Source organism: Sus scrofa, chromosome 6, assembly GCF_054392235.1.
Source record: "Sus scrofa isolate SSC_HxYL_T2T_F1_AM1 chromosome 6, Sscrofa_HxYL_maternal_Yorkshire_Landrace_v2.0, whole genome shotgun sequence".
NCBI lineage: Eukaryota > Metazoa > Chordata > Mammalia > Artiodactyla > Suidae > Sus > Sus scrofa.
In genome coordinates, this window is record NC_139388.1 from 86,346,122 (window position 1) to 86,373,158 (window position 27,037).

At 48.9% G+C, this 27,037-nt stretch overlaps 1 protein-coding gene across 2 annotated transcripts; it reads right to left on the reverse strand.

Moving 5' to 3' along the window:
- Positions 1 to 549: 549 nt before the first annotated feature.
- Positions 550 to 20,037, reverse strand: IFNLR1 (interferon lambda receptor 1). Of its 2 annotated transcripts, none has more exons than XM_021095537.2 (7): positions 19,939 to 20,037; positions 15,501 to 15,624; positions 9,969 to 10,153; positions 8,174 to 8,316; positions 5,867 to 6,026; positions 5,431 to 5,564; positions 550 to 4,133 (listed from the first exon to the last, which is right to left on the reverse strand). In XM_021095537.2, exons 1-7 carry the CDS (start codon positions 19,994 to 19,996, stop codon positions 3,360 to 3,362), a joined length of 1,578 nt encoding a protein of 525 aa, XP_020951196.2. In that variant the 5' UTR covers positions 19,997 to 20,037; the 3' UTR covers positions 550 to 3,359. The 2 variants fall into 2 exon arrangements, with proteins under 2 accessions (XP_020951196.2, XP_020951198.2); XM_021095539.2 differs by having other exon boundaries at positions 9,969 to 10,276.
- Between the last annotated feature and the right edge of the window lie 7,000 nt (positions 20,038 to 27,037).

Consider the following 27,037-nt stretch of genomic DNA (forward strand, 5'->3'; position numbering starts at 1 on the left):
TCATCTTGCTTTGTTTTGTTTCCCACACCTGATGGGCCCTCCCGCATATGCATGTGCATCCTCCGGCCACCATGGATTCCAACGTGGGTGGGGGGGGTAGTGGTGGTGGTGTGTGGTGTGTGTGTTTATGGGAGGTTACAAAAGCTTATTATGGTCTGGCATCCCCTCCCATTTTGACCCCTGAGGAGCCTTTCTGCGCATGTGTAGCTGGGGAGGTCTCCTTGACCTCACGAGGGATTGAAGTGGTCATCTTATCTTTCTCCTCCAGCAGAGCTCAGCTCCTGCCAGCAACTTTCTCCCTGAATGTGTCAAAGAGAAACGAGCTCCAGTTTACTCCGTCTGACAGGTCCCAGCTGTTCTCGGCCCAGGGGCCCATCGACCTCCTACCTCGGCTGCCCTGCTTTATGCCCCCAGTCTTTGTTTCTGGGTCTGCTGCTGGGGACACAATCCAGGACGTTTGTAGTCTTAACAGCCAGATGAGCGGTGAGGCGCTTTTGAAACCTAAGATTGGAAAAGATCCTTTTTCACAGGATCCATTGGATTCTGCCATTTTTTTTTTTTTCTTGAAAAATAGAGCTCTTTATTTAAAAATTTAGGGTAGGTCCCAACAAGCAATAGGCAATTATTTAAATATGATATACACATAAAATTAGAAATAAATACAAATATCTAAGAACAATATATAATCTTCTCGGTACCCTCACGCATGGTAACGTGGCTTTCATCCAGGGCATCACCGGCCATTCACCTGATGTCCTTCACGGTGGCCCTGGAACTTGAGCCATGCAGTTCCTGGCTGCTGGGCACATGAAAGGCCTCTGTAAACAGTTCAGTGCAGAGCACACTTGACAAATGAATAGACTGATTAGCATGCTCTTTCCTAGTGGTTCTCACAGCTTATGTGTTTATGACTGCCTGGCGAGAAAGGAGCTGGAAGTTTGAATAGAAATAGCTGACGTCAGAAACGAAGCTTTGGAAAAACTGCTTAAGAAAAACACAAGAAAGAAAGTCATTCCTTCACACAGGCCTAGACGGCAATCATGAGGGCTTTGAGGTATTTGAATTACCTGCACACAGCAGTTCAGCTGGTTCTAGAAAGGACATCGGGCTTGGTCTGGTTATCATCCTGGGAACTGGCCCCGAGCCACAGCCTTCCCCAGCTCCCTGGGGTCTGTGAGTTCTTCCTCCTCTGCACTCAACGGTGGATGTGGACAAGCCTCATGGCAGGGAAACCCCTGCAGAAATGCACGTGTGCCTCCTGGGCTTGTGCATGGGTATGCGTGTGAGTCCCAGCAGTGGCGCAGGCTTCCTGCCAGCTTAATGCCCTTTGGACACCATTGCTGAGACCTTGGCACTGTGTTGATATGACCGAGGGGAGAGGGGTTGGCCCAGTGGACCTAGGACCAAAGATCTCACCCTTAGGTACATACACAAGTCATTTCAGCTTCTTCTTTGGAAACAAAAGATAGGTGTTCAAGTTAAAAACGGATTTGCTGGAGTTTCCTCTGTGGTGCAAGGGGATCAGTGGTGTCTGCAGAACCAAGGATGCAGGTTTGATCCCTGGCCTGGCAGAGTGGGTTAGAGGATCCAGCATTGCCACAGCTGCAGTATAGGATCTGATCCCTGGTCCGGGAACTCCATATGCTGTGTGGCAGCCAAAAAAGGAAAAAAAAAAAAAAAAAAAAGCAGGGGGATGGTGTTGCTGACCTTTTCTTTATCAGTGGAAACTCCTAAGCTCAGCTTTACAGGGAGGTCACTCTGGTTGAACTTGGGGGGATCTTATAGACCATGGCTCTCCCTGAAATTGAGGCACCTCCTATGAAGCCCGAGGCTTTTGAGAACACAGCTTGGGAATCCCTGGACCAGATGCCCTTGGGGAAGCTTTTCCACAATTCTCACTTAAGGCAGTACCCTCATGTTGGCTTCCAAACAATATAGCCCTGTGGATAAAACGGCTATGCAGATGCTTTTTACATCCACAGAGACACCTAGCTCCTGGCAGGTGCCATGGCAGACCCCAGGGCACGGAGCCAAGGATTAGTCCCATCCCTGCTGGACCACAAAACTGACAAGAAGCTTGGCCTAATGGGCGGAGACCCAGCTATGCTCATCCATATACTGGTGCCTGTCGGTGAACAAGGGAGCTGTTGGAGAACATCCATCACTACCTCCAGGGAAGAAGAGTCACCTGTTCCTAGAAGGCAGTGGTTTCTCAAAACCAGAAGGGGAGATAGGCCTCTTTATGAACGCAATGGTCAACCAAAGGGTCTAAAGTGCTGAGATGGGGATTGCAGGCCGGGGGGTCCAACGCCCTGCTGGGTTGCTACCCCACCACCAATCATCAGACTCCCTGGAAAATGGACTATTTGGTTCGTTCTTGGCTGGGAACAGGGAGAGAGAGACCAGGGTCCCCCTTGGCTGGGCTCCTGCTTCTGAGAGCTCAGTTTCCTGACCAGGAGGCGGGGACAGTGAGGGCGGGAGGCAGGAGGTAGACTGGCGGTGGGGAGCTGACAGATGGATGCTTCTAGACACTCTGAGCTTAGGGTCACAGGTAGTCCCCTCAGAGCCTGGGTGAAGGGGGGAGCCTCCCAGCCACCATGGGGCCAGTGCCAAAGGCATGGCAGGCAGCGCATCACACTCACGTCCCTCGGAACCCTGGCCACGCCCCAGGTGGCTGCAGAGAGGAAACTCAGGCACAGAGAAGGAAGGTGTTTCCTCCAAGGCCACACAGCCGGTAAAGAGCCGAGCTGGATCGGGACCCAGCTCTGTGTGTTGTGAAGAACTGGGATCCGTCACTCAGAGACGGGGATCTGCATGACCACGCCCTTCCCCTTCCTCCCGACACCCTCAGCCTGGATTTTTTTTTCACTGACCCACCCTAGGGGACTCCTAAATCAGGACACGGGAGCCTCGGAGAGGAGGGAACCATGCAGGCGCAGGAGGGAGGAGTGAGTCTCTGCTACACCAGCTGTGCCTCCAAATTTCCTCCCTTCCCATATCCACATGGCCCTTGTGCCATCAGCCGTCCATGTCCACTGTGATCTGACCTCACCTGTGCAGTGTCATCCAGGGATGACTCTTCCCGCCGGCCTGTCACCCCGGGGACAGTGGGGTGATCTGACCCCAGCCCATCCGTGTCTCTACCCCTCCTGGTGCTCAGCCCAAAGCTGGCAGGTCATAGGACAGGTGGCTTCTGATGGCTCAGCCTGGCAGACAGCCTCCAGCTGGGGCTCCCCGAAGTGCTGCAAGAACCCTCTGTCACCCCGGCGATGATGCTCCAGGGATTTCAAGTCTTTGTGGTGAGTTAGGTCCCCAGGAAACGTGGTAGCACCAGACTTGACTGGAAGCCAGGGGATGGCTCACCTGGCCAGGTAATGCCCCAGTGTCCTACCTCTGACCTCGGTGCTCTCGAGGCTCTTAGTCTCCCAGGTGCCAGCACCGCTGTCCTCGCTTTCCGATTCGCTCCCACCCTCTTCTTCCTCCTCCTCCTCGTCCTCCTCAGGGCTGCTGTCCCAGCAGAGGGTCAGTGTCCGCAGAGAAACTGGGGGCTCCCTGGGGACCAGGTTCAGCCGTGGTGATGAGAAGCCCCAGCTGGCCCAGGAGAGGTTGTCTTTGGGGGGCTCTTCCAGGGAACTCAAGTCCTCGGAGAATTCCGGTGGTGGCAGAGGCTTCTGGCACTCCTCCCCATCTGGCCCTCGGCCTGGCCCCTTCTTGGCCAAATAGCCCGAGGACTCAGCCTCATCCCAGGGGGAGGAGCCCGCAGTGCTGGTCCAGCTTCTGTCTGAAGAATCGCAAACAGAGGAGCCTTCGACCTGGACCAGAGGTGACTGGGGCCCTTCTGCTTCAGCATGGCACGGGGTCTGGTGCTCCAGCCCCAGGAGGGGGGGTGGCTCCATGTAGGGCTGGAAGATGACATGGTCGTCTGTGTCCTCGTCTGTGTCCCCCTCCTCATTCTTCTCCTCCTCAGCCCTGTTCTTCTCTGATCTTGCCTGGATGGTGGCTGGGGCCCTGACTCTAGGCATCAGCCTGACCCTTATAGCCAGTTCCTTCTGGGGATAGAGGCTCAAGTCATCCAGGCATTCTGGGCCACTGGGCCGAAAGGTTGCCCCAGGGGGTCTGTGTCCTGGGAAGTCCTGATGTGGGGAGGGGAGAGAAGAGCAGGAAATTCAGCCTTTGCAAAAGCATGACTGTTCTAATTTGGGTTCCCCTGGAAACAGACCCTGACACAAGGACTCCAATGTAAATAGTTTCCTTGGTGATGCAAGATAATATGAGAAAAGAACGTGTGCATACACACACACAAACACACACGTGTGTGTGTGTATATACATATCTGCATCACTTTGCTGTATAGCAGAAATTGACAGAACTTGTAAATCAACTGTAAAAAAGAATAATAGGTAGAAAAATAAAAACAATAAATAGTTTCTTTGGGATATGTTGCAGGAAGTACCAGCAAGGCACAGCAGCCAACAGGCAGGGCGTGATGAGGCAAGTTACCCCAAGGGCAGCTGGAGCTTAGCTCTGTGGGGACTCAGGGAATCATGGCAGCACGTGGACCTCAGAGCACCACTGGGTGGGGGATGGAGGGGGCGGTGGCGGCGTGAACTCTCTGGCACATGCAGCCTGCGATGTGCCCAGGCAGAGTGGATGCCATGAGCCAGAGAGAGCCCCTAGGTTGCAGGAGGTCGAGCTGGAGAGTTCCCAAATGATGGGAAGGCGGAGGGATGGGGCAAGGTGCAGACACATCTAACACGTCTCACAGAGGCTGTCCTTCAGTTAGTGGGAGTTCCCTGCAGGTCCCAGAGCCGGGAATGCTGAAACATTCCCATGTGGCTGGGACGCTCAGCATCCATCCTCAAAGCCCCAGCTCCACCTGAGGGCTCACGGAGCCTCACCTATGGCTCAGCCTCCCTTTCTGGGCCTTCCTCTCCACAAGTCTGACCCCTCTGACCCCTCCGGGCTTCCCCTGCCCCAGCTGGCCCCCAGGATCTAAGCGAGTGAGCTACCAGACAGTAGAGGAAATTCCAGGGTCCACCTGGGCAAGACTTGGCCTTGGTGAGAGTGCGAACTAAGTGTTGGGTTCCCTTTAGCTGCCACCCTCCCCATTTCCCCTCTGGGCATCTCTCCTTTGTCCCAAGGCTGGGGGCTCTGCTCTTGGCACCTGACAAATCTTAAGCAGAGAGGAGATTATTTTTAAAAGAGACTTAGGGCACTTGTCCTCCCCCCACCCCGGCCCAGGGCATATTTGCTATTTTACTTTGGTGCCAAAGGAATGAATTACTAATGGTGAAAATTTAGACGGCGTAATAGATGTTTTGCAGTCTGGATCATTTTGATAGTCTATCTGAACCACCTTTAAGTCGAGCTCCACCTGCTCACTCTTTAACAACCCTCCCTCTTTGTCACGCACCCCCAGATGTGCCATACCAGGGCCTGTGGCATCTTTGCCTGCTGAAACCAGTAGTTTCCTGTGACGCTCTTCCAGATCACATGCCCTGCGGCAATGACCAACAGCAGCGGCAGCAGAAATGGTAGGAGAACCAGGAATGCCCAGTTGGGGCCTAGAAAGAAAAAAAATAATAACAACTAGAGAAACAGGGGCTTCTATCAACTGCATAGGTGCCGAGGGCTTCACATAGATGATCCTATTTAATCCTCATAAGAATAAATTCATCCTACAGACTGTGGAAGCCAAGGTTCAGAGAGGTATGTAAGCTGCCCAAAGATGCACAGCAAGTGTGGGGGGGAGCTGGGATTTTAATTGATGTGAGTCTGTCTCTAGACTTGTGCTCTTAATTATCATATTATGAGGACTCTGAGGCCCAGGGAGAAAGTCCCCACTTCTGGACCCCTTTGCACCCACCTGGGCCCTCCAGGAAGAAGCAGGTAGGCTTGGAGAACTTGCTGTATTTAGGGTCACCGAAGGTGTAGATGGTTCTGCCGCTGAGACAGTGGGGTCCGCGGGTGGCTGGCTGGAGGGGAATCTGGACTGGCTGGCCATGGGGAGTGGCTGGAAATCGGGTCTGTTTGGAGAGAGAAGCAGAGTGGGCTGAGCTACTGGGGGGACAGGGTGGGACTGGCAGCCAGGACACAGCTGTGAGTCTCCCATCTTCTTTTCTTGCATTAAAGGTGAAGCATGGGGAGTTCCCAAAGTGGCTCAGTGGTTAATGAACCCGACTGTTATCCATGAAGATGTGGGTTCGATCCCTGGCCTTCCTCAGGGGGTTAAGGATCTGGTGTTGCTGTGGCTCTGCTGTAGGCTGGCAGTTACAGTTCCAATCGACCCCTAGCCTGGGAACTTCCATATGCCACGGGTGCAGCCCTAAAGAAGAAAAAAAGACAAAACCAAAACAAAACCAAAGCAGTTTAAGCATGAGGGGAGCACTTCCCAACTCTATCTCATTTCTCTTCTGCTGAGTCTCAAGGTAGAGATAGTTTGGGTTCAAAAGCAGCCCGGCCATTCTGCATCACGCAAGCTACACCTCACCACCTCCTCACTTTCAGGCACGAGTTCCGCAGGCTTCCTACCCTCAGGGCCTGTCAATCAATTTGGGCAGGGGGAGGGGTGCTTCTTCAGCTATCACAGTCACTGAAAACGCCAGGGCTGCCTGCCCAACACAGTAGCCACTGGCCACATGTGGGTACCGAGCCCTTGATGTGTGGCTGGTACCAAACTAGATGGGCTCTCACATCGGCGCTTGAAGACCACGTAAGAAAAGAATGTGAAACATCTCAATAATTTTTATATTAGTTACATGTTGAGATGATAACATTCTATTGGATGAAATAAAATCTATTATGAAAAGTAAATTCACTCTTTTTTTTTTTTTTTTTTTTTTTTTGGCTTTTTAGGGCTGAACCCGTGACATATGGAGGTTCCCAGGCTAGGGGTCTAATTGGAGCTACAGCTGCTGACCTATGCCACAGCCACAGCCACACCAGATCCGAGCTGTGTCTGTGACCTACACCACAGCTCATGGCAACGCCAGATCCTTAACCCACTGAGCGAGGCCAGGGATCAAACCCACATCCTCATGCACACTGTGTTGGGTTCTTAACCCACTGAGCCACACAGGAACTCCCTCTGTGAGGGCCTTGAAGGCAGGGACCACATGGAATGAAAACTTACATCCCTGGGATCCAGAATGTGCAGGAGGTCAAGCGTGTAAATATTGGTTCGGTAAAAGAAAGAATGAATAAGAACAGGGGTCAGTAAACTACAGCTCCACCTTTTTTTTTCCCAAATAGAAGTTTACTGGAACCCGGCTATGCCTGTTTATTTATCTATTTACCTACAGCTCCCTTTGTGTTACAGATGGAGTTGAACACACAGGCCACATGGCCTGCAAAGCCAAAAATATTTACTTTCTGGCCAATTACAGAAAAAGTTTGCCAATGCCTGACATAAATAAGGACACATAGGCATATGCACATGCATGCACAGAACCAAGTCTGAAATCGGCTATATACCAAAGAATTCTTTGCAATCACCTCTGGGTACTTTTGGTCTACTTCCCAGCACTTATCTGTACTTTCCAGTTTTTTCCTAATGGATCTCATGGCTTGGCAAATAGGCCTCCTGCAGCCCATCATACTTCAATCAGATTTTATTAAAAAATAAAAGGGGAGGTCTCACTGTGGCTCAGCTGTAATGAACCCAACCAGTATCCATGAGGATGCAGGTTCGATCCCTGGTCCCCCTCAGTGGGTTAAGGATCCGGCATTGCTGTGAGCTATGGCGTAGGTTGCAGATCCAGCTCAGATCTGGTGTTGCTGTGGCTGTGGTGCAGGGTGGCAGCTGCAGCTCTGATTGGACATCCAGTCTGGGAACTTCCATATGCTGTGGGTGTGACCCTTAAAAAAAAAAAGGGGGGTTTCATAATGAAAAAAAAAAATAGGTAGAAACCTGCTGTGCTCTTATTGTCTGTAATGTGCAGGAATAGGATGCCTTGAACTTGGCCTCTTAGGTAAAAGAGGGGCAGGAGGTGGACCACAGGCCAATCACACTGTGCAGAGTCAGGGGGTGGCTGCCAGGAGTGAGGGGTATGCAGGGAAGGCTTCCTGGAGGAGGCATTCATGGAGTAGTAGCCTCCATGGGGGAGGAGCACTGGGATTTAGTGGGAGAGTGAGGAAGGGGACTCAGCCTGGGGGCATAAAAGGGGCTTCTCACCTTGTTCCTGGTCCCCTCCTTCCAGAAATCCACCTCATAGTTCAGATCGGGCTGGGGCACACAGTGGGGTAGCTGGTATGTGGCATTGACGCTGAGGATCTCCTCTGTCCGGTTGAATACCAGAACTGGTGGGGCCGGCTCCACTGAAAGAAACAGAATAGGACCTGTCAGTACTCCCTGGGGGCCACAGAGCATCCATGCCCCTGCCTCCCAGCAGGCCTGCTCCTCACCCAGTTTATTTGCTGGCAAGTTCCTTAATTCCTGTGGGTCTTGCTTTATTTCTTTTTTAAAAATGGGTTGAGAAAAGCAAACCTCATAAGTTTGTGGTGAGGATTAGAGACAAAATATATGGAGTTCCTGTTATGGCTCAGAGGTTACAAACCCAACTAGTATCTATGGGGATGCAGGTTCAATCCCTGGCCTCGCTCAGGGGGTTAAGGATCCTGTGTTGCCGTGGCTGTGGTGTAGGCCGGCAGCTGCAGTTCCGATTCGACCCCTAGCCTGGGAACCTCCATCCATATGCCACAAGCGCAGCCCTAAAAAGCAAAAAAAAAAAAAAAAAAAGAGTTCCCGTCGTGGTGCAGTGGTTAACAAATCCGACTAAGAACTATGAGGTTGCGGGTTCGGTCCCTGGCCTTGCTCAGTGGGTTAAAGGATCCGGCGTTGCCGTGAGCTGTGGTGTAGGTTACAGACGCGGCTTGGATCCCCCGTTGCCGTGGCCCTGGCATAGGCTGGTGGCTACAGCTCCAACTGGACCCCTAGCCTGGGAACCTCCATATGCCATGGGAGCGGCCCAAGAAATGGCAAAAAGACAAAAAAAAAAAAAAAGACGCCTTAAAAAAAAAAAAAAGAAAAAAAAAAGAAAAATTAAAAATAGAAAAAAGAAAAGAAAGAAAGGAAGGAAGAATTAAAATATATTGGGGAGGAGTTCCCATTGTGGTGCAGTGGTTAACAAATCCAACTAGGAACCATGAGGTTGCGGGTTCGATCCCTGCCCTTGCTCAGTGGGTTAACGATCCGGCGTTGCCGTGAGCTGTGGTGTAGGTTGCAGACACGGCTCGGATCCCCAGTTGCTGTGGCTCTGGCATAGGCTGGCAGCTACAGCTCCGATTCAACCCCTAGCCTGGGAACCTCCATATGCCATGGGAGCGGCCCAAGAAATGGCAAAAAGACAAAAAAATAAAAATAAATAAAAAAATAAAATATATTGGGGGGAAAAATGTTCTGCTCGCTCAGTGTGAACACTGGTGGTTTCTGAAGGCTATAAGCATGAGGAATGTTTTCCTCTCTATTTCTATTTTCCTTTCCCTCCAAATTTCTACTGTGTGCAGAAATTACATGTGCAACCAGAATTTTTCAAAAAAAATTGTTTCTTAAAGCTAGAGATTGAACATAAAAAATATAGGAATAAGTATATAAAGTGTCTTGTGTAGTTCATGACCAAGGTTGTGCTCAATAGAAGATAATGAACCTCGGACTTCCCGTGTGGCTCGCAGCATAACTACTTGGCGTTGCTTCTGCAGTGGCTATGGCTCGACCCCTGGCTCGGGAAACTTCCATATGCCACAGGTGTGACCACATGCTAAAAAAAAAAAAAAAGATAATGAACCTCATCCAAAGGAGAAACAAACTGAACTGCTGGTGGGCTCCCCTAACTTTCTACCACAAAGTCACACCACGGCAGGTGGCCCCGGACAGCTGCTCTGGGGAAGGGCGAGGCACACGGCGAGGACAGCAGTGCCACTGAGCCAGGCTCCTGGGCAGACAGCCTCCCTCCCGCAGGTCCCTTGCATACCTTCAAAAAGGTAATCCATGGACTTGGACTCCACCCAGGGGGACCTGGCGCTGGGAGAAACTGCTTGCACTCGCCCCTTGAACTTGTTGCACAGGTCTTGTTTCTCCAGGCACATCAGAGAACACACCAGCTCTTTGGTTCTTGCACACATTTTCACTCTTTGCCACCGTTTAGGGGTTGCTGAGCTGAAGAAGGAGACATGGATTCAGCCTCTTGGGGTGAGGAAACGCTGGAGAACAGGTGATGGCTCGTCCCTCTGTCCCATCCGATTGTTCATCCGTCCATCTGTCCATCCAGCCAGCCATTGGCTGAGACAGAATGAGAACAGTCAAGGTAGGAGCTCAGACTCTGGAATGACAGACGAGGGCGGGACTCCCGGTTTTGCCTCTGACCTGCTCTGGGACCTTACGCATGTCACTGCCCCCAAGCCTCAGTCTCTTCATTTGTCACGTCTCCCTCTCAGGGCCTTCATGACAGCTGCTATCATTACTACTAGTGCTCCCTTTCCACCTGTGTATTCCTTCAGGCACTTATGGGCCACCTGCGGTATACCAGGCACTGTGCGGTGTGCTGTGCAGCTGTCAGAGGGGACACACAGCTCTGTGAGTCCAAACTCCTGAGAATGGGAGGTCCAAAGAAGGGACCTGCTTGCTGGGCCTTACTCTTGGGGAATCGGCAGTTCACGACAGACAAGGTCCTGCCCTCGGGAATTTACACGCTGGCGGGAGGGCATGAGAGACCATCCCTGTATCAATGAGGTGAACCTAGGAGCGGGCAAGTGCGGTGATCACAGGGCAAGGTGGGGGCAACTGCTTTCCAAAGGCGGCTCAGGAAAGGCCAGGGAGAGAATGCTGACACGGAGGCCGGGAGGAAGAGAAGGGAGCCAGGAGAAGGCGTGGGAGAAGGAACAGCAAAAGCAAAAGCCTTGTGATGGGAAGGGGCTTGACCTGTCCACAAAAAGGCCAGGGTGGCCGAAGCCCAGCAGAGAGGATGGATAGGCCGGAGATGAGGGTGGAGAGGGGTGGTGTGTTAGGAAGCCACTGGAAGTTTCTTTTCTTTTTTTTTTTTCTTTTTTTTCTTTTTTGCTTTTTAGGGTCACACCTACAGCATGTGGAAGTTCCCAGGCTAGGGGTCAAATCTGAGCTGCAGTTGCTAGCTTGCACCACACACACAGCAATGCCAGATCTGAGCTGCATCTGCGACCTACACTGCAGCTCATGGCAACGCTGGATCCTTAACTCACTGAACAAGGCCAGGGATCGAACCCGCATCCTCATGGATACACGTCGGGTTCATTACCACTGAGCCACAACAGGAACTCCCCACCAGAAGGCTCTGAATAGGGGGACTGAGGTTATCTAATTTATGCTTTTAAAATATCACTGTGATAAACCAGCTGGGAGGCTGCAGCGGTGGCCCAAGAGAGAATGGTGGTGGAGACGGCAAGAAGAGGCGGGATGTAGGAAGCATTTTGGAGGGCAAGACTTGCTCCTGGATTGGATGTGGAATGTGAGGAAAAGGAGAATTGAGGACTCTTCCTGGGTCTTAAGACTGAGCGATGGGTGAATGGAAAAGGCTGATATGAAGGTAAGTAAAGAGAAAAGAATTCACCAAGTTTTGTTTCCGGATAAAGTTATACTATGTAAACATGAACAGAAAAGGAACTGGGGTAGGTACATTAATATGAGACAAAATAGAGACTTCAAAGATGAAAGCATTACTAAAGATGACAAGAATCACTACACAATAGTTAACGATTCCATTGACCAGGAAGAGATAAAATTCTAACCTGCATGTGTCTACTAAATAGCTTCAAACTCTATTCAGCATAAATAGACAAAACTACAGGAAGAAATAGAAGATCCACAGTTACAATGAGAAATCTGTAATACAACTCACTCAGTAATTGACAATTGAACAAAGAAAAATAATTAGTAAATACATTTTTTCTTTTTTTGTCTTTTTGTTTTTTCTAGGGCAGCACCTGTGGCATATGGAGGTTCCCAGACTAGGAGTCGAATCGGAGCTGTAGCTGCCAGCCTTCGCCAGAGCCACAGCAACTGGGGATCCGAGCCGTGTCTGCAACCCACACCACAGTTCACGGCAATGCTGGATCCTTAACCCATTGATCGAAGCCAGGGATCCAACCTGAAACCTCATGGTTCCTAGTCAGATTCATTAACCACTGAGCCACGATGGGAACTCCAGTAAATATTTTTCATGATGTTGAAAAATAAACGTCATAATTATGAAAGTTGGTTTAAGAACAAACGAGTGTGTGAGTCATGCATGAACCATAAACAAAATATTAACAAAAATATTAGGAAATATTAATAAAAGTAAAGCAACTCTCAAGAAATTTCAAAGAACATGTATCTCTCAAACTATTTCCTCTGACCACAAATAATCCAGTTTAAAATTATTATTACTATTATTTTCTAAGATTTTATTTTTTTTGCCTTTTGTCTTTTTAGGGCTGCAGCTGCAGCATATGGAGGTTCCCAGCCTAGGGGTCTAATCGGAGCTGTAGCTGCCAGTCTATGCCACAGCCACAGCAACGCCAGATCTGAGCCACGTCTACAACCTACACCACAGTTCACAGCAGCACCAGATCCTTAACCCATTGAGTGAGGCCAGGGATCGAACCTGCAGCCTCATGGTTCCTAGTTGGATTTGTTTCCACTGCACCATGACGGGAACTCCTCCAGTTTAAAATTATTAACACAGAGAACTAAAGAAATTTTGAACATTTTACAATGTTTTAAAATGACTCATGGATCAAATATTTGCAAACTATGTGACTGATAAGGGATTAATTTCCAAAATACATAAACGGCTCATACAGCTCAACATCAAAAAACAAACAACCTGATAAAAAAAAAAAATGGGCAGGAGACCTAAATAGACACTTCTCCAAAGAAGACATACAGATGGCCAATGGCACAAGGAAAGATGCTCAACATCATTAATTATTAGAGAAACGCAAATCAAAACTATAAGAAGGTATCGCCTGATACCAGTCAGAATGGCCATCATCAAAAAGTCTACAAATATTAAATGCCGGAGAGGGTGTGGAGAAAAGGGATCCTTCCTGCACTGTTGGTTGAATGAATCTCCAACTAAACAGTATGGAGATTCTTTTAAAATCTAAAAAGAGATTTACCATATAATTGTACAATTCTAATCCTTGGCATATATCCGGATAGGATGAAAACTTTAATTTCAAAAGATACATGCACCCCAATGTTCATAGCAGCACTAGTTACAATAGCCAAAACATGGAAGCACCCTAAATGTTCATCAAGGAGATGAATGGATAAAGAAGATGCGGGACAGGCATTCCCATCATAGCTCAATGGGTAACGAACCTGACTAGTACCCATGAGGACATGGGTTCAATCCCTGGCCTTGCTCAGTGGGTTAAGGATCTGGCATTGCTGTGACTGTGGTGTAGGCCAGCAGCTACAGATCCAATTCGACCCCTAGCCTGAGAATCTCCATATGCCACAGGAACAGCCCTAAAAAGACAAAAGACCAAAAAAAAAAAAAAAAAAAAAAGAGAGAGAGAGAGAGAAAATGTGATAAATATATACAATGGAATATCACTCAGATATTAAGGATGATTAAATTTAAAATAATTAAATAATAGAAGAATAAAATAATGCCATTTGTAGCAAAAAGGATGGACCCAGAGATTATCATGCTAAGTGAGAGAGAGAGAAACACAAATATATCACATATGTGTGGAGTCTTAAAAAAATGATACACATGAACTTATTTACGAAACACTCACAGAAAAAACAAACATGGTTAGCAAAAGGGGAAGGGGAGAGGGGAGGGATAAATTAGAAGTTTGGAATTAACAGATACACACTATTGTATAACAACAAAGTCCAACTGTATAATACAGGGAACTATATTCAATATATTGTAATAACCTATAATGGAAAAGAATCTAAAAAAGAATGTGTGTGTGACTGAATCAATTTTCTATGTACCTGAAAATAATGCATCATTGTACATCAACTATACCTCAATTTAAAAAAAAATGCAGGAGACTCAAAAATCACACACTGGAAAATAAAATAAAATGACTCATGGATCAAAGAAAGAATTATGATGAAAGTAAATCTCTAAAACTCAATGATCATAAAAATAGTATAAATAAAAATTTATGATATGCAGCTGAATAATACTTAGAGGGAAACAGAGCTTTTAAATACTTAAAACAGAAAATAAGGATAGGAATTAATATGCTAAGCAATCAATGGAAGGAGTCAGAAAATGCATGCTAAAAACATATCCATGAACAGTCAAAACTGTAAACTACTACTTCAAAATGGGCGATAAAAGACATTTTAGGAGTTCCCATTCTGGCTCAGAGAGTTAAGAACCCGACATAGTGTCCTTGAGGATGCAGGTTCAACGTCTGACCTCGCTCAGTGGGTTAAGGATCTGGCGTTGCCAGAAGATGTAGGCCCAGGATGTGTTTCGGATTTGGTGTTGCTCTGGCTGTGGTGTAGGCCTGCAGCTGCGGCTCAGATTTGACCCCGGCCCGGGGAACTTCCAGATGCCGCAGGTGTGGCCATTGAAAAAAATACAAAATAAATAAAGAACTAAAATGAAAGCTCTTTAACAGACTCTCCTGTCCCAAGCCAGGCCCCCACCATTAACATCTGGATGCTACAGATGGGGAGACAGTGACAGAACAGGAAGAGCACAAGCTCTGTGGCCAGACAGATTGGGGTTTTTCTTCTGGTTCCATCACTGGCTTCCTCAGGCAAGTCACGGACCTGCTGAGTTGTGTCCCTAACCTCTCAAACGGGGGAAATGCAGGGCCTGCCTGGTGGCACTGGGAGAAAGGAGCGAACTACTACTCACGCAAGGCTCCCGGCACCCAGCCTGGCACAGTGGGTCCTGAGTACATGGCAGGTCCCTCCCGTTGAGGGAACGCCTTGCCTTCTCAGCAACTCTCTAAGTCTCTGATTTTTTTCAGCTGACTCTCTTACAAAAGAACTTCATATGAGGCCCATCTATATCCAAAGACGGCAATTCTGCTTTCATTTTCGGATTCCTCTGGATCTGCAGTGGTGGCCTGGGCTGCCAAGCTGAGAAGGACCCCAAGGCTCTGGGCAGGCTCCACAGGGAAAAGGGTGATGATCTGGTGATGCCAACCCAGCTTTACAAGAGGTGCCCCTGCCTCCCTTACTCGCTGCAATGCCAAGCACCGCATCCAGGCCCTTAAGATTTCCATCCCTGGGCCCTCACGGCTCCATCCGAGCCCTGCTCCGACTTTTCTCAAAGATCCAACCCCCACAGGCCCATCACCGGTGGACTGTTCTCCATTCAACATCAGCCCTGCCTCCAGTCTTTGGTCAAATGCCCTCTCCCAGTACCTGCCGCACGCCATCCCCTGAAGGACCCAGGGGACCAGCGAGCGCTGCCCATGCTGAACTATTCCAGAGAAGCCTCTCCAGCCCCTGCCCACCTCCTCTGTCTCCCCACCCACGAGCCTGGGAGCTGCCCCTTCACCTTTGATAGGCCACAAAATAGGTCACATTCTGGGGGTTGCCAGGCCCTGGGAGCCACGTCAGGTACACACCGAAGTCCCTGGAGAGCAGCGTCACGTTCTGGGGAGGGGCCAGGTGGAGCCTCCCTGTGGGGGAGAAAGAGATCATGAGGCCTGGAGCTCCTGGCGGGTCTTGACATGGGCCGGTCTGAGCTGAAGAGCAGGTGCTGGCTGGGTTTGAGAACCAGGAGTTACTTCGGGTGGCTGAAGCACAGGGGACATGATGTAGGCTGGGGACCTGGGGGATCAGGATTCCAGTCACAGCCATGACCCTGGCTGGCTGTCCTGCAGCCCCTCCCCCTTCCTTAGACCTCAGCGGCCCATCTGTGCTACGAGAGGAAGCCCACTGACATCTGAGGTTTCCAGTAGAACACCATGGAACAGGACCATCTAATGGATTCCTGGGCTCCAGGAGGGAAGGGCCCCGAGGGTCTCAAGGAGCAGAGGCTCTGTCTTGTTCTCAGCCGTGTCCCCAGAGCCTGCCAGCAGTGGTCCCTGGCATACGGCAGGTGCACAACCAAAATGTGTTGATGGGAGTTCCTATCGTGGCTCAGCGGTTAAGGAATCTGACTAGGAACCATGAGGTTGTGGGTTCGATCCCTGGCCTCTCTCAGTGGCTTAAGGATCCGGCGTTGCCGTGAGCTGTGGGGTAGGTCACAGACCCGGCTCGGATCCTGCGTTGCTGTGGCTCTGGTGCAGGCCGGTGGCTACAGCTCCGATTCGACCCCTAGCCTGGGAACCTCCATATGCTGTGGGTGAAAAAAAAAAAAAAAGTGTTGAGTGAATGAATGAATATTGTGATAACCAGGATTGTTCCAAAGGCTTCCTAACTGGTCTTCCTACTTCCAGGCTTGTCCCCTCAATCCATTCTCTACACGGCAGCAAGGGTTAAAATGAAAGTCAGATGACGTCATTCTTTTGCTTTAAACCCATTTCGCTGAAGATAAAATCCAGAATCTTTACACGCACCCATAAGACTACGGAATCCAACCCCCGACTCCGCTTGCTCGGTCCTCTCCAGCCACACTGGCCCTTTCCCGTTCCCTCTGCGTAGCTCTCCCTGGGATCTCTGTCTGCCTCACTCCTCTGCTTCCTTCACATCTCTGTTCGGTTGTCACGGTCCCAGTGACACTTACCCTGGCCACCTCAAACTGACTCCTACTTCCCCCTTCTTGGCACCTCCTCCTTCTCACTGCTAACCCCCGTCTTCTGGAATATGCATCTGATTACACAGCTACCCGGTTTCCACCCTTCCCTTGTCCTCAGAATAAAGTCCGTGCGCCTTATCACGGTATGTGAGGTCCTGCCCTGCTTGGCTTGACTGGGTCGACCTCTTCCTTACAGCTCCCCGACTGGATTCCAGGCTGCAGCTTATCTTCCTTTCAAACAACTGCATTCCTTTGTGTGTCACTGTCATTACCTGCATTTTCTCTCTCTCTCTCTCTTTTTTTTTTTTTTAGGGCTGCACCCTCGACATATGGAGGTTCCCAGGCTAGGGGTCCAGACAGAGCTGGAGCTGCCGGCCTACACCACAGCCACGGCAACATGGGATCCGAGCCGTGTCTGCACAACCTACACCACAGCTCGTGGCAACACTGGACCCTTAATCCACTGAGCACGGCCAGGGATTGAACCCGTGTCCTCATGGATACTAGGCGGGTTCGTTAACCGCTGAGCCATGACGGGAACTCCGCATTTTCTCTTTCAATCCTTCCCGCATCCCTAGGAGGTAGGTACTAAATATGATCATCACATTACTGATGAGGAAACTGAGGCCCTCCCAGCTAATCACTTGTAGAGTCAGAAAATCCAGGCTCCGGCAACCCCACTGTCAGAGCTCTCGATCACACTTCCTTTCCCGGGTTCTCATGGGGCCTGTTCATCCCTATTCTTCCAATATCTATAGATCACTATTGGCGAAGGACATCTACTGATCACTGTGCGCCAGAGGTTTCAAAAAGGACCACAACTCCGCTCCTGCCCTTTAGGAGCTCAAGTTCCCATGGAGAAATCAGTGCCCTGAAGTGTCACATGGGCCACAGTGGAAACCCATACAGGTTACAGAGCGGTATCAGGGAGGGAGGGGCCAGTTCTGCTGATGGCTCTCAGTTTGGCTCCACATCCCTGGCCTCTGAGACCCAAATATGGGTGCCTGCTTCCACCTCATCCTGTGTCCTCTAGCAGGACCCAGGTCACTAGGATGCGGATGCTGACAGTGCTCCCAGCTTCTGGACTTTCTAGCAGGTGGCCGGCAGGAAGCCAAACATCTGTCTACAAGTGGCTTATGGGCATAAATCTGAGCTTGGCCACAGTGGAGAAATAGCAACTAGCATAGTTATCCCCTATTGAGCCTTTGAAGGGTGCCAAGCACCGGCGTGGCACTTTATACACAAAACCCCATTCAATCCTCAGAACAAACCACCCTGGGAGAGGCGTCATTCCCCTTCCATGGTGGCACTAGGCTTAGAGAGAGATGGTAAATAACTTGCCTGAGGCTACACAGCCAGTAAGTATAGACACCAGGATCCACCTGTGCTTCAGCCTAAACCTTTGCACCACAGTTTGTATTATATACATCATATATTCCTCAGCTGCAAGTATAGCTAGGTCCAGACAGGAAAACTATCGAGTTTGAAAAGATGGTAACCCACGCAGGTATATGCTGTTCCTCATTGGCTGTAGTAATACTGCTGTGAAGGTACCAGGGGCTGGCGCATCCCTGAGCTGACCTGGGTGGATGGACCATCCTGTGTCAGCTGTCCACCCCAAGGCCAAAGCTGGCCATGCTTGCTTCAGCCTCAGTCTTCTCTGTTCTGGGTGCCTCACCCATGCCTTCCTTCTTAGGTAATTCCCTTAATTGCGCAAAGTCTCCATCTGAATTTCTCCATCTGAAAAGGGAGAAAATAATACCTACTTCGCAGGACGATTGCGTTGATGCTTAACTAGAACTGTGTGGTGCCCAGTACAAAGAAGTTGCTCAAATAAATGCTGGCTCGTTCTTTTTCTTTCTTTCTTTCTTTCTTTCTTTCTTTCTTTCTTTCTTTCTTTCTTTCTTTCTTTCTTTCTTTCTTTCTTCCTTCCTTCCTTCCTTCCTTCCTTCCTTTCTTTCCTTCTTTCTTTCTTTCTTTCTTTCTTTCTTTCTTTCTTTCTTTCTTTCTTTCTTTCTTTCTTTCTTTCTTTCTTTCTTTCTTTCTTTCTTCCCTCCCTCCCTCCCTCCTTCCCTCCCTTCTTTCTTTCTTTCTTCCTTCCTTCCTTCCTTCCTTTCTTTCTTTCTTTCGCTGCACCTGAGGCATATGGAAGTTCCCAGGCTAGGGGTCCAAACAGAGCTGCAGTTGCCCACCTATGTCAAGCCACAGCAAAGCCAGATCCAAGCCGAAACTGTGACCTACACCGCAGTTCAGGGCAACACCGGATCCTTAACCCACTGAGCAGGGCCAGGGATTGAACCTGGGTTCTCATGGATACTAGTTGGGTTCGTTAAAGCTGAGCCACAATGGGAACTCCAAATGTTGGCTTTTAACATTAGTATTAGATTATGTACAAGAACTCTTCGTGTTTTTAAATTATTAGGCTAAGACTAGGGAGATATCCTGGGAACAATTTTGCTGGGGTTTGGCAGTTGTGTCCTATTCCAAGGTATTTTGTACCCTGTAAACTTACCGGTGGCAGCTCAGAAAAAAAAAAGGGGGTAGGGGCTGGATGGAACTTCCTACACCCAGCCGGGAGAAAGGGGACACACACACACACACACACACACACACACTAATGCACACCCTGCGAGGGCAGGGCACTTCTGTTTGAATTTCCCTACTAGCAAGGGTCAAGTGCGGTATTTTTTATTTTTATTTTTGGTCTTTTTGTCTTTTTAGGGCCGCACCTATGGAGGTTCCAGGCTAGGGGGCTAATCAGAGCTACAGCTGCCAGCCTACACCGCAGCCACAGCAACGTCAGATCCTTAACCCACTGAGCAAGGCCAGGGATCGAACCCACAACCTTATGGTTCCTAGTCGGATTGTTTCCGCTGCGCCACAACGGGAACTCCAAGTGCGGTATTAATGAAGGGATCAGAGCCTTTAGGAAACCTTAAAAAAACACTTTATAAATAAATACAGCTGACTTTAGAACCATCGTCTTGTTTCCTGATTACCTGAAGCTGAGCTGGCATTAGGAAACTTGATCAGTTTCTTCCCGGAAAGGACTAGACAAGAGTCTGCTTAGTCCTCGGAAGAACACGGGTGGGAGGTGGCCTCTGCCGATCCGCACGACTCAGGTTGCTGCGCCCAGACCCCTGCCTAAGGCACTGTCTCCCGAGCTTTGGCTCCGAAGGTGGATGCCGCCCGGACGGCGCTCCCCGCGGCCCCGCGCCCGCCCCGCGGCCCCGCGCCCACCCCGTGCCCTTACCTGGAGTGGACTGAAGCAGGCATAGGAGTAGAGAGGCCCAGCGGCCAGCCCCCGACATGCCGGCCGTCCCGCGGCCAGGGTGGGACCCGTTCCCACCTCCCGCCTCCCGTCCCACCGACTGCAGGTGACGCGAACGGCAGCCAATGGGAGGCCAAGCCGTGGACCCGCCCCTCCGGGACGGGACTCCACCCGGGCTTCCCCTGGGGCCGCCCCTAAGTCCCCAGCAGTTCGTTCTGCCTCTGCTTCGTTTCGTTCTGCGGGATCGGGGTGGGGGTGAGGTTCAGTAAATGCGTGTACAGAGTGAGGTGAGTGGAAGAAAACTGGTTTTTTTTTTTTTGGCCACACCCGCGGGATATGGAGGTTCTCAGGCTAGGGGTCGATCTGGTGCAGGCCTACACCGGAGCCACAGCAACGCGGGATCTGAGCCGCGTCTGCAACTTCTGGCTCACCGCAATGCCAGAAACTTAACCCACTGAGTGAGGCCAGGGATTGAACCCGAGTTCTCGTGGATGCTAGTCGGGTTGGTTAACCGCTGAACCACGACGGGAACTCCCGAAAACTGTTCATTATTAATAATCACGGCTAGGAATTCCAATAAGGGACTTTTAAGAGGGCAGAGGAGTTCAGGGCCAGTTTATGAACTGAGTCTCAGACACCACTGGCTCTATCCGAGCCTCTTCTAAGTGCCAGGTTCCAAGCCATGCACTTTCCCACATTATCGACATTAATTTCCTGGAGAATCCTGTGGGTCTGACTTGTTATTCTCTATATCCTTCACGCGGGGCGTGGCAGCCTCCAGAGCTTAATGGGCTTGTTCCGGACATAGCTGGTCCCTCTGATGCCAGTGTGTTACTGGTCACCTGAACAGTAACCGCTTTCAAATAATGCAACCAGCCTCACCTCAGAACCGTCTACAGCCATGAAACAAGATATTGCCGGGAGTTGCCGTTGTGGCTCAGCGGTTAACCAACCGGACTAACATCCATGAGGACGAGGGTTCCATCCTTGGCTTGCTCAGTGGGTTAAGGATCTGGTGTTGCCATGAGCCGTGGTGTAGGTCCCAGACAAGGCTCAGACCCCAAGTTGCTGTGGCTGTGGTGTAGACTGGCAGCTACAGTTCCGACTGGACCCCTAGCCTGGGAACCTCTGTATGAGGCAGGTGCGGCCCTAAAAAGACAAAAAACTTTAAAAATTAAATAAAATAAAAAAGATACTGCCGAGGTGCATGCAGTGACTAAGGGATATTTCTAATGTACTCAGTAGCAGAAAAGCAAGTACCGAAACAGGCTGATTAAACCAAAAATGTGTGCCTATCGACCTGGACAGCTTCAGAAGGATGTATGCCAATATGTTAGTGGGGCTTCTCTCTCTCTGGTGAGGATTTTAAGTTCTCTTCTTTCTGTTTATGTTTAATTTCTAAATTTAAGTACTTGAATTGCTACTTAATTACATTAATCCTGAATTAACTTCTAATTAATATGTACTGCTTTTCCAACACGAAAAGTCACTTTTACTCTAAAAATAATCATCCCTCTCCTTTATTAACATATACTATTTTCTGTCCTTCCACAGCTCTCAAAGGAGGTATTGCTTCCTCTTTTCAGATGAGGAAACTGTCATTCTGAAAACCCATAGAGCTTGTGCAGGTGCTGGATTCTGGATTCAGTCCCAGGCCTGTCTCACCCCATGGCCTTTGGGTTCGCTGCTTTGTTCACTCTCCTGGTCTCAGTGACAGGCCGGGTGATGTTTGGTCAGGGGCGACCAAGCCCATGAACAAGACACATGGCAGAGAGACTCCTGGGGGTGATCTCTGGTTGGATGCTGGCTCTCAGTTTGGGTCCTGGCAGTTCTTGGGAGAGAATGCACTTTCACGGGACTCGGTTGCCCTGTGTTTGGCTGTGGGTGCAGACATTCAGAAATGTCAGGATGCTTTTGGGCTTTGCATCATGCTCTCAGCTCAATCCGTACTTCTGAACAGGGGCTCACAAGAGGCCATGTTTAGACCTCAAACACAAGGAGGAGGTGTGTCTCAGGTGGAGACACACTTAAGTATCTTTGAATCTCCTCTGACCCTGACGTCATCTGCCAACTGCAGCCCTTTCAGACCCGGAATCTCACTGAACTGGAAGCAGTTTGGCAGGGGGCATGGAAGTGTCTTCCTTTGCCACTGGCTCGACGCTCTTGGCTCCTTTGAATCTGGCCCTTGTTCTTTTTGGCAAAACCTGCCACATGTTTTCTCTCTCTTGCTCCCTTTCCTTCCACCCTGTTATTTCAAGTTAGGAAAGTTTGTGTCTAGTTGCTTTCTGAAGCCGTATACAAAGACATTTTGTGCCCCCAAAGTTGGGTAAATTGCATCTCTCAAAATGTTAAAAGATGTTATCACGAACTCAAGTCAGAAAAATCTCAGCCAGTTGCCACAACCCAGCCTCTACACAGGTCCTCAGTGTGTGGCTTTGGTTTCTTTCTGGTGTCTCAAATACTGATGATAAGGCCATTCAGGAATAAAATGGGTATCTCTCTACTGAGATCTTAAAACAGCATTCAATAGCATTAATGTTTATTTAAGTCCTTGTTATGCACCAGGCACTATAGTTTACATAGAGTATGTATGTATGTATTTTTTTACATATAGTATTTAACACACACAAGACCCCAATGAGGTGGGTATTAATATCTCTTTTAAGAGATGAAACTCCAAGCGGTTACATTGCTTGCCCAAGGTCACACAGCTGGTTAATGGCAGGGCTGGAATTTGGACTTCAGACTAGCTGGCCTCAAAGCCTGCGGGTTTAAAACTTCTGCTACTCAGCCTCCAGACGGTGAAGGGCAGACGAAATAAAATGTTCTCGTCTAGAATACTTCCCGATTTGCAAAGATCATAGCATTAAACTCTCACCAGTGCTGGCGTTCCAGCTTCCTCTTTGGTGGAAGCAGTGCTTAACGACTGGGTCTTATGGGGCAGGGGAAAAGCCAATTTCTGTGGTGTAAATACCTCCGCCATGGTCAATTTCAATTTGAGGTCACTGAACACAGAGTTGGGAAGAACTACGTACTGATTAGCCGTCCTGAGTATGCATGAGCCTGCTTCAGCACAGCATAGCGTGGAGGAACCAAAACGGAGTGTTTCCACATTTAGAACAAATCACATCCTAAGCCCTAAGTGGCATATGGGATATATTGAAGTCTCTGAGGTTCATAATCTCTTGCATGAGGGTCAAAGGCTTTTACAACAGGGCCTCCACCTACCTCTTGAAGCTCCCTTCAGCTCTCTGGGGAGTCCTCCTGGTTCCCCCTTTCCCTCTCTTTGTCTCTCTCTCATTTTTCAAAATTCCTTTCCCAGGCTTATCTTCCCCCAAGTCTTCTAGTCTTTTTGCCAGCTCCTATGCTTGCTTCCCGTCTCAGCTCATGAGTCACTTTCTCAGGGAACATTCCTTAACTCCTGACTTTAATTCGTTCCCAATCCCCATATATGTCCCCTTTGGCAGTACTTAATCATCATTCTGTGGAAATCATTTCTTTTCTCTTTTTTAATGGCCGAACCCATAGCATATGGAAGTTCCCTGGCCAGGGATTGCATCTGAGCCACAGCTGCCACCTATGCCACAGCTGTGTTAATGCCAGATCCTTCAACCCACTACAGTGGGCTGGAGATTGAACCTGCACCTCTGTAGCAACCCAAGCCACTGCAGTTGGATTCTCAACCCGCTGTGCCACAGTAGGAATGCCCTTAGAAATCATTTCTTGCCTTTATTGTCTCCCCTCCTGGATATATCCTCAGGGCCTGGCGCATAGTAGGTGTTCAATGAAGAGTGAGTAACAGACTTGCAAAATGTCTGGGACTCAATCAGCATATTTCCAGATGCCCAAGACCACTCAGCCCCACTCCCAGCTTTTAGCTGGCACATGGTAGGCACTCACTGAAAGTTTACTGAGCTTAACTTGGCATATGACTCATCCTCGAAAGACTTTGATATCTCTCCTGAAAGTATGACTTCACAATCACGTCTCCCTCCATTGATGGGGTTTTACAATCATACCTATTCTGTTGACCTCTAGAATAAAGTGTACAAAAACCACATTACTGGGAGTTCCCATTGTGGCTCAATGGGTTAAGAACCTGACCAGTATCCACGAAGATGTGAGTTCGATTCTTGGCCTTGCTTAGTGGGTTAAGGATCTGGCATTGCTGTGGCTGCAGTGTAGGCCAGTAGCTGCAGCTCTGATTTGACCCTTAGCCTGGGAACTTTCGTTTGCCACAGGTGTGGCCCTAAAAAAGAAAAAGAAAAAAACCCACATATCTGAATGAGGGGCTGCAGCTTCCCCCTCTCCTTCCTGTGCCAGCAAAGGGTCCAGCAAGTTTAGGTCAGTGGACATTGGAAAAGGCGGGTGAGGAGGAAATAGTTAAGAGCCAACTGGGGCTTGGGCATTCGGGGAAGAAGGAAGCAATTTGAGGAGCTGGCTGCTGTGACTGTGAGTTAAAGCAAGAGGTGGAGAAAATGGATTTTAAAACTTTTGGTTCTGTGCTAGGACTGGAATCCTTTTTGGCTCCCTGTCCCCTCCTCCCCAGACTAAAGATTTTAAATGGCTTGAAACTATTGTTGTTTTGACTGTTGTTTTTCTTGCTGTCCTTATTTTAATGCAATGCAAGGGGGAAGTAGGCCCAGTACAAGAACAGAAAAGCCCATTTTTATATGGTAGTATTACTTAAGACTTTATCAGCAGTAGGGACAGAAACCTCAAATTGGCTTAAGCCAGAAAGGAATTCTGCCATCTCACTAGATTGGGAAACTGAAGAATGGATGGGGTTTAGGAAGGCTCTGGCAGAAAAAGATTCTGATTGGCTTGGCTTAGGCCACATGCCATCTCTTCAGCCAATCAGTGTGGGCAGGGAGGATGAGATAGTGTAATTGGCTAGTCTGGGTAGTGTGCACTCCTCTGGGGTGGGGGTGAATGGAGAACCCTGATTGACAGCCCCTCCAACCACTGGAGTGGAAGAAGTTCTGCTCCCTATAGAATAGATGTGGAGGAGACAAACAGCACATATCTGGATACTGCAGAGGGTTACATATGAGGAGACCTCAGAGATCATCCATACCAACTTCATACTCTGGACGGACAGGCATCCCGATAGTGCTTGGAATCCTACAAGATGAATTCTCAGTACACTTTAGGGCTGCCAGTTCTGTTTCTGAACATTTCCAGTTAGGAACTTCTCCCTTAAATTGATCTACCTTCTTTTACTTTTCCCCAGTCATCTAGCTCTTCCTTTCCAGACCTCTCAAAATAAAACAAAGCCCTTCTCTCCATGTCAGCCTTTCAAATGTTAAGGTCTCTGGATCCTTCTTATCGGTGGTGTCGGGGTGATGGCCAGTTTCCTGGGAGCAAAAGCACCACCCTGGATATCAGGAGGCCTGAACTCCAACCCCTCATTCTGCCTTTACTGAGAATAGTGGCCACCCTGAGAGCAGGGGCTCACTGTTCCCATTTTACAGATGATTAGACCCAAAATTCATTGTGTTGGGCATTCCTGTTATGGCTCAGCAGTAAAGAAACCAACTAGTATCCATGAGGACACAGGTTCGATCCCTGGCCTTGCTCAGCAGCTTAAGGATCCATATAAGCTACGGTGTAGGTTGCAGACACAGCTTGGATCTGGCTTTGCTGTGGCTGTGCTGCAGGCTAGCAGCTGAAGCTCCAATTAGACCCCTAGCCTGGGAACATCCATATGCCACAGGTGGGGCCCTTAAAAGACCAAAAAAAAAAAAAAAAAATGTGGGTAAACAAATGGGAATAATGCGGAGTAGCTGCCCAGTGTCAGATTTAGAGGGAATCAAAAGGAACAGGCTCAGAATCTTATAAATTTTCTAATTACAATAATTTCACATAATTGAACACCTACTATGTGCTAACTGCTTTTGCTACTCTATCTCATCTAATTCTTTCTCTTCTTTTTTTTTTTTTTTTTTTTTTTTTTTTTTTAGGGCCACACCTGCAGCATATGGTAGTTCCCAGGCTAGGGGGTCTAATCAGAGTTGTAACTGCTGGCCTACACCACAGCTACAGCAACACCAGATCTGAGCTGTGTCTGAGAACTACACCATAGCTCACAGTAACACCTGATCCTTAACCCACTGAGGCCTGGAATTGAACCTGTGTCCTGATGGATACTAGTTGGGTCCGTTACCTCAGAGCCACAATGGGAAGGCCTATCTTACCTAATTCTTTTTTTTTTTTTTTTTTTGGTCTTTTTTGTCTTTTCTAGGGCAGCACCCGCTGCATATGGAAGTTCCCAGGCTAGGGGTCGAATTGGAGCTGTAGCCGCCAGCCTACGCCAGAGCCACAGCAAAGCCAGATCCGAGCCTCATTGTTCCTAGTCAGATTCGCTAACCACCGTGCCACGATGGGAGCTCTATAGCCAGTCTATAAGGTGAGTATCAGTACTGATGCTTTGCCAGTGGGAAACTGAGGTTCAGGGAGGTTAAGAAACTGAGTTTACAGGAATGTCATAGGTACAGCTGCTGGAGGACACATTATGGTTGTTCCTCAGAAAGTCACATACAGAATTATGATATGACTCAGCAATGCCACTTTAAGGTATGTACCCAAGAGAACTGAAACCCTGTCCACTCGAAAACTGTACGTGAATGTTTATAACAGCATTATTTGTAGTAGCCCCAAAGTGGAAGCAGTCCAGCTTTCAATCAGCTGAGGAACGGGTAAACAAAACATGACATATCCATATCATGGAATACTATCCAGTAAGAAAAGGAATTAGGTACAGATACATACTCCATGAGTGGAGTTTTGGAACTGTTATGCTAAGTGAAGAAGCCCAACAGGAGAGTTTGCATGTGGTTCCACATGTATATTTCACTGACATGAAATGTCCAGAATAGGCAGATCTATAGAGGCATTAAGTACGCTCGTGGTTGCCAGGGGCTGGGGAAGGGAGGAACATGGAGGAATGACTTTGTTCTTTGGTATGGAGTTTCTTTTTCAGGTGGTGAAAAACGTTCTGGAATTAGTGGCGAGGGTTGCAATGGCTTTGTGAGTATATTAAAACTTTGTGCACTTTAAACGGGTGAATTTTGTGTAGGTA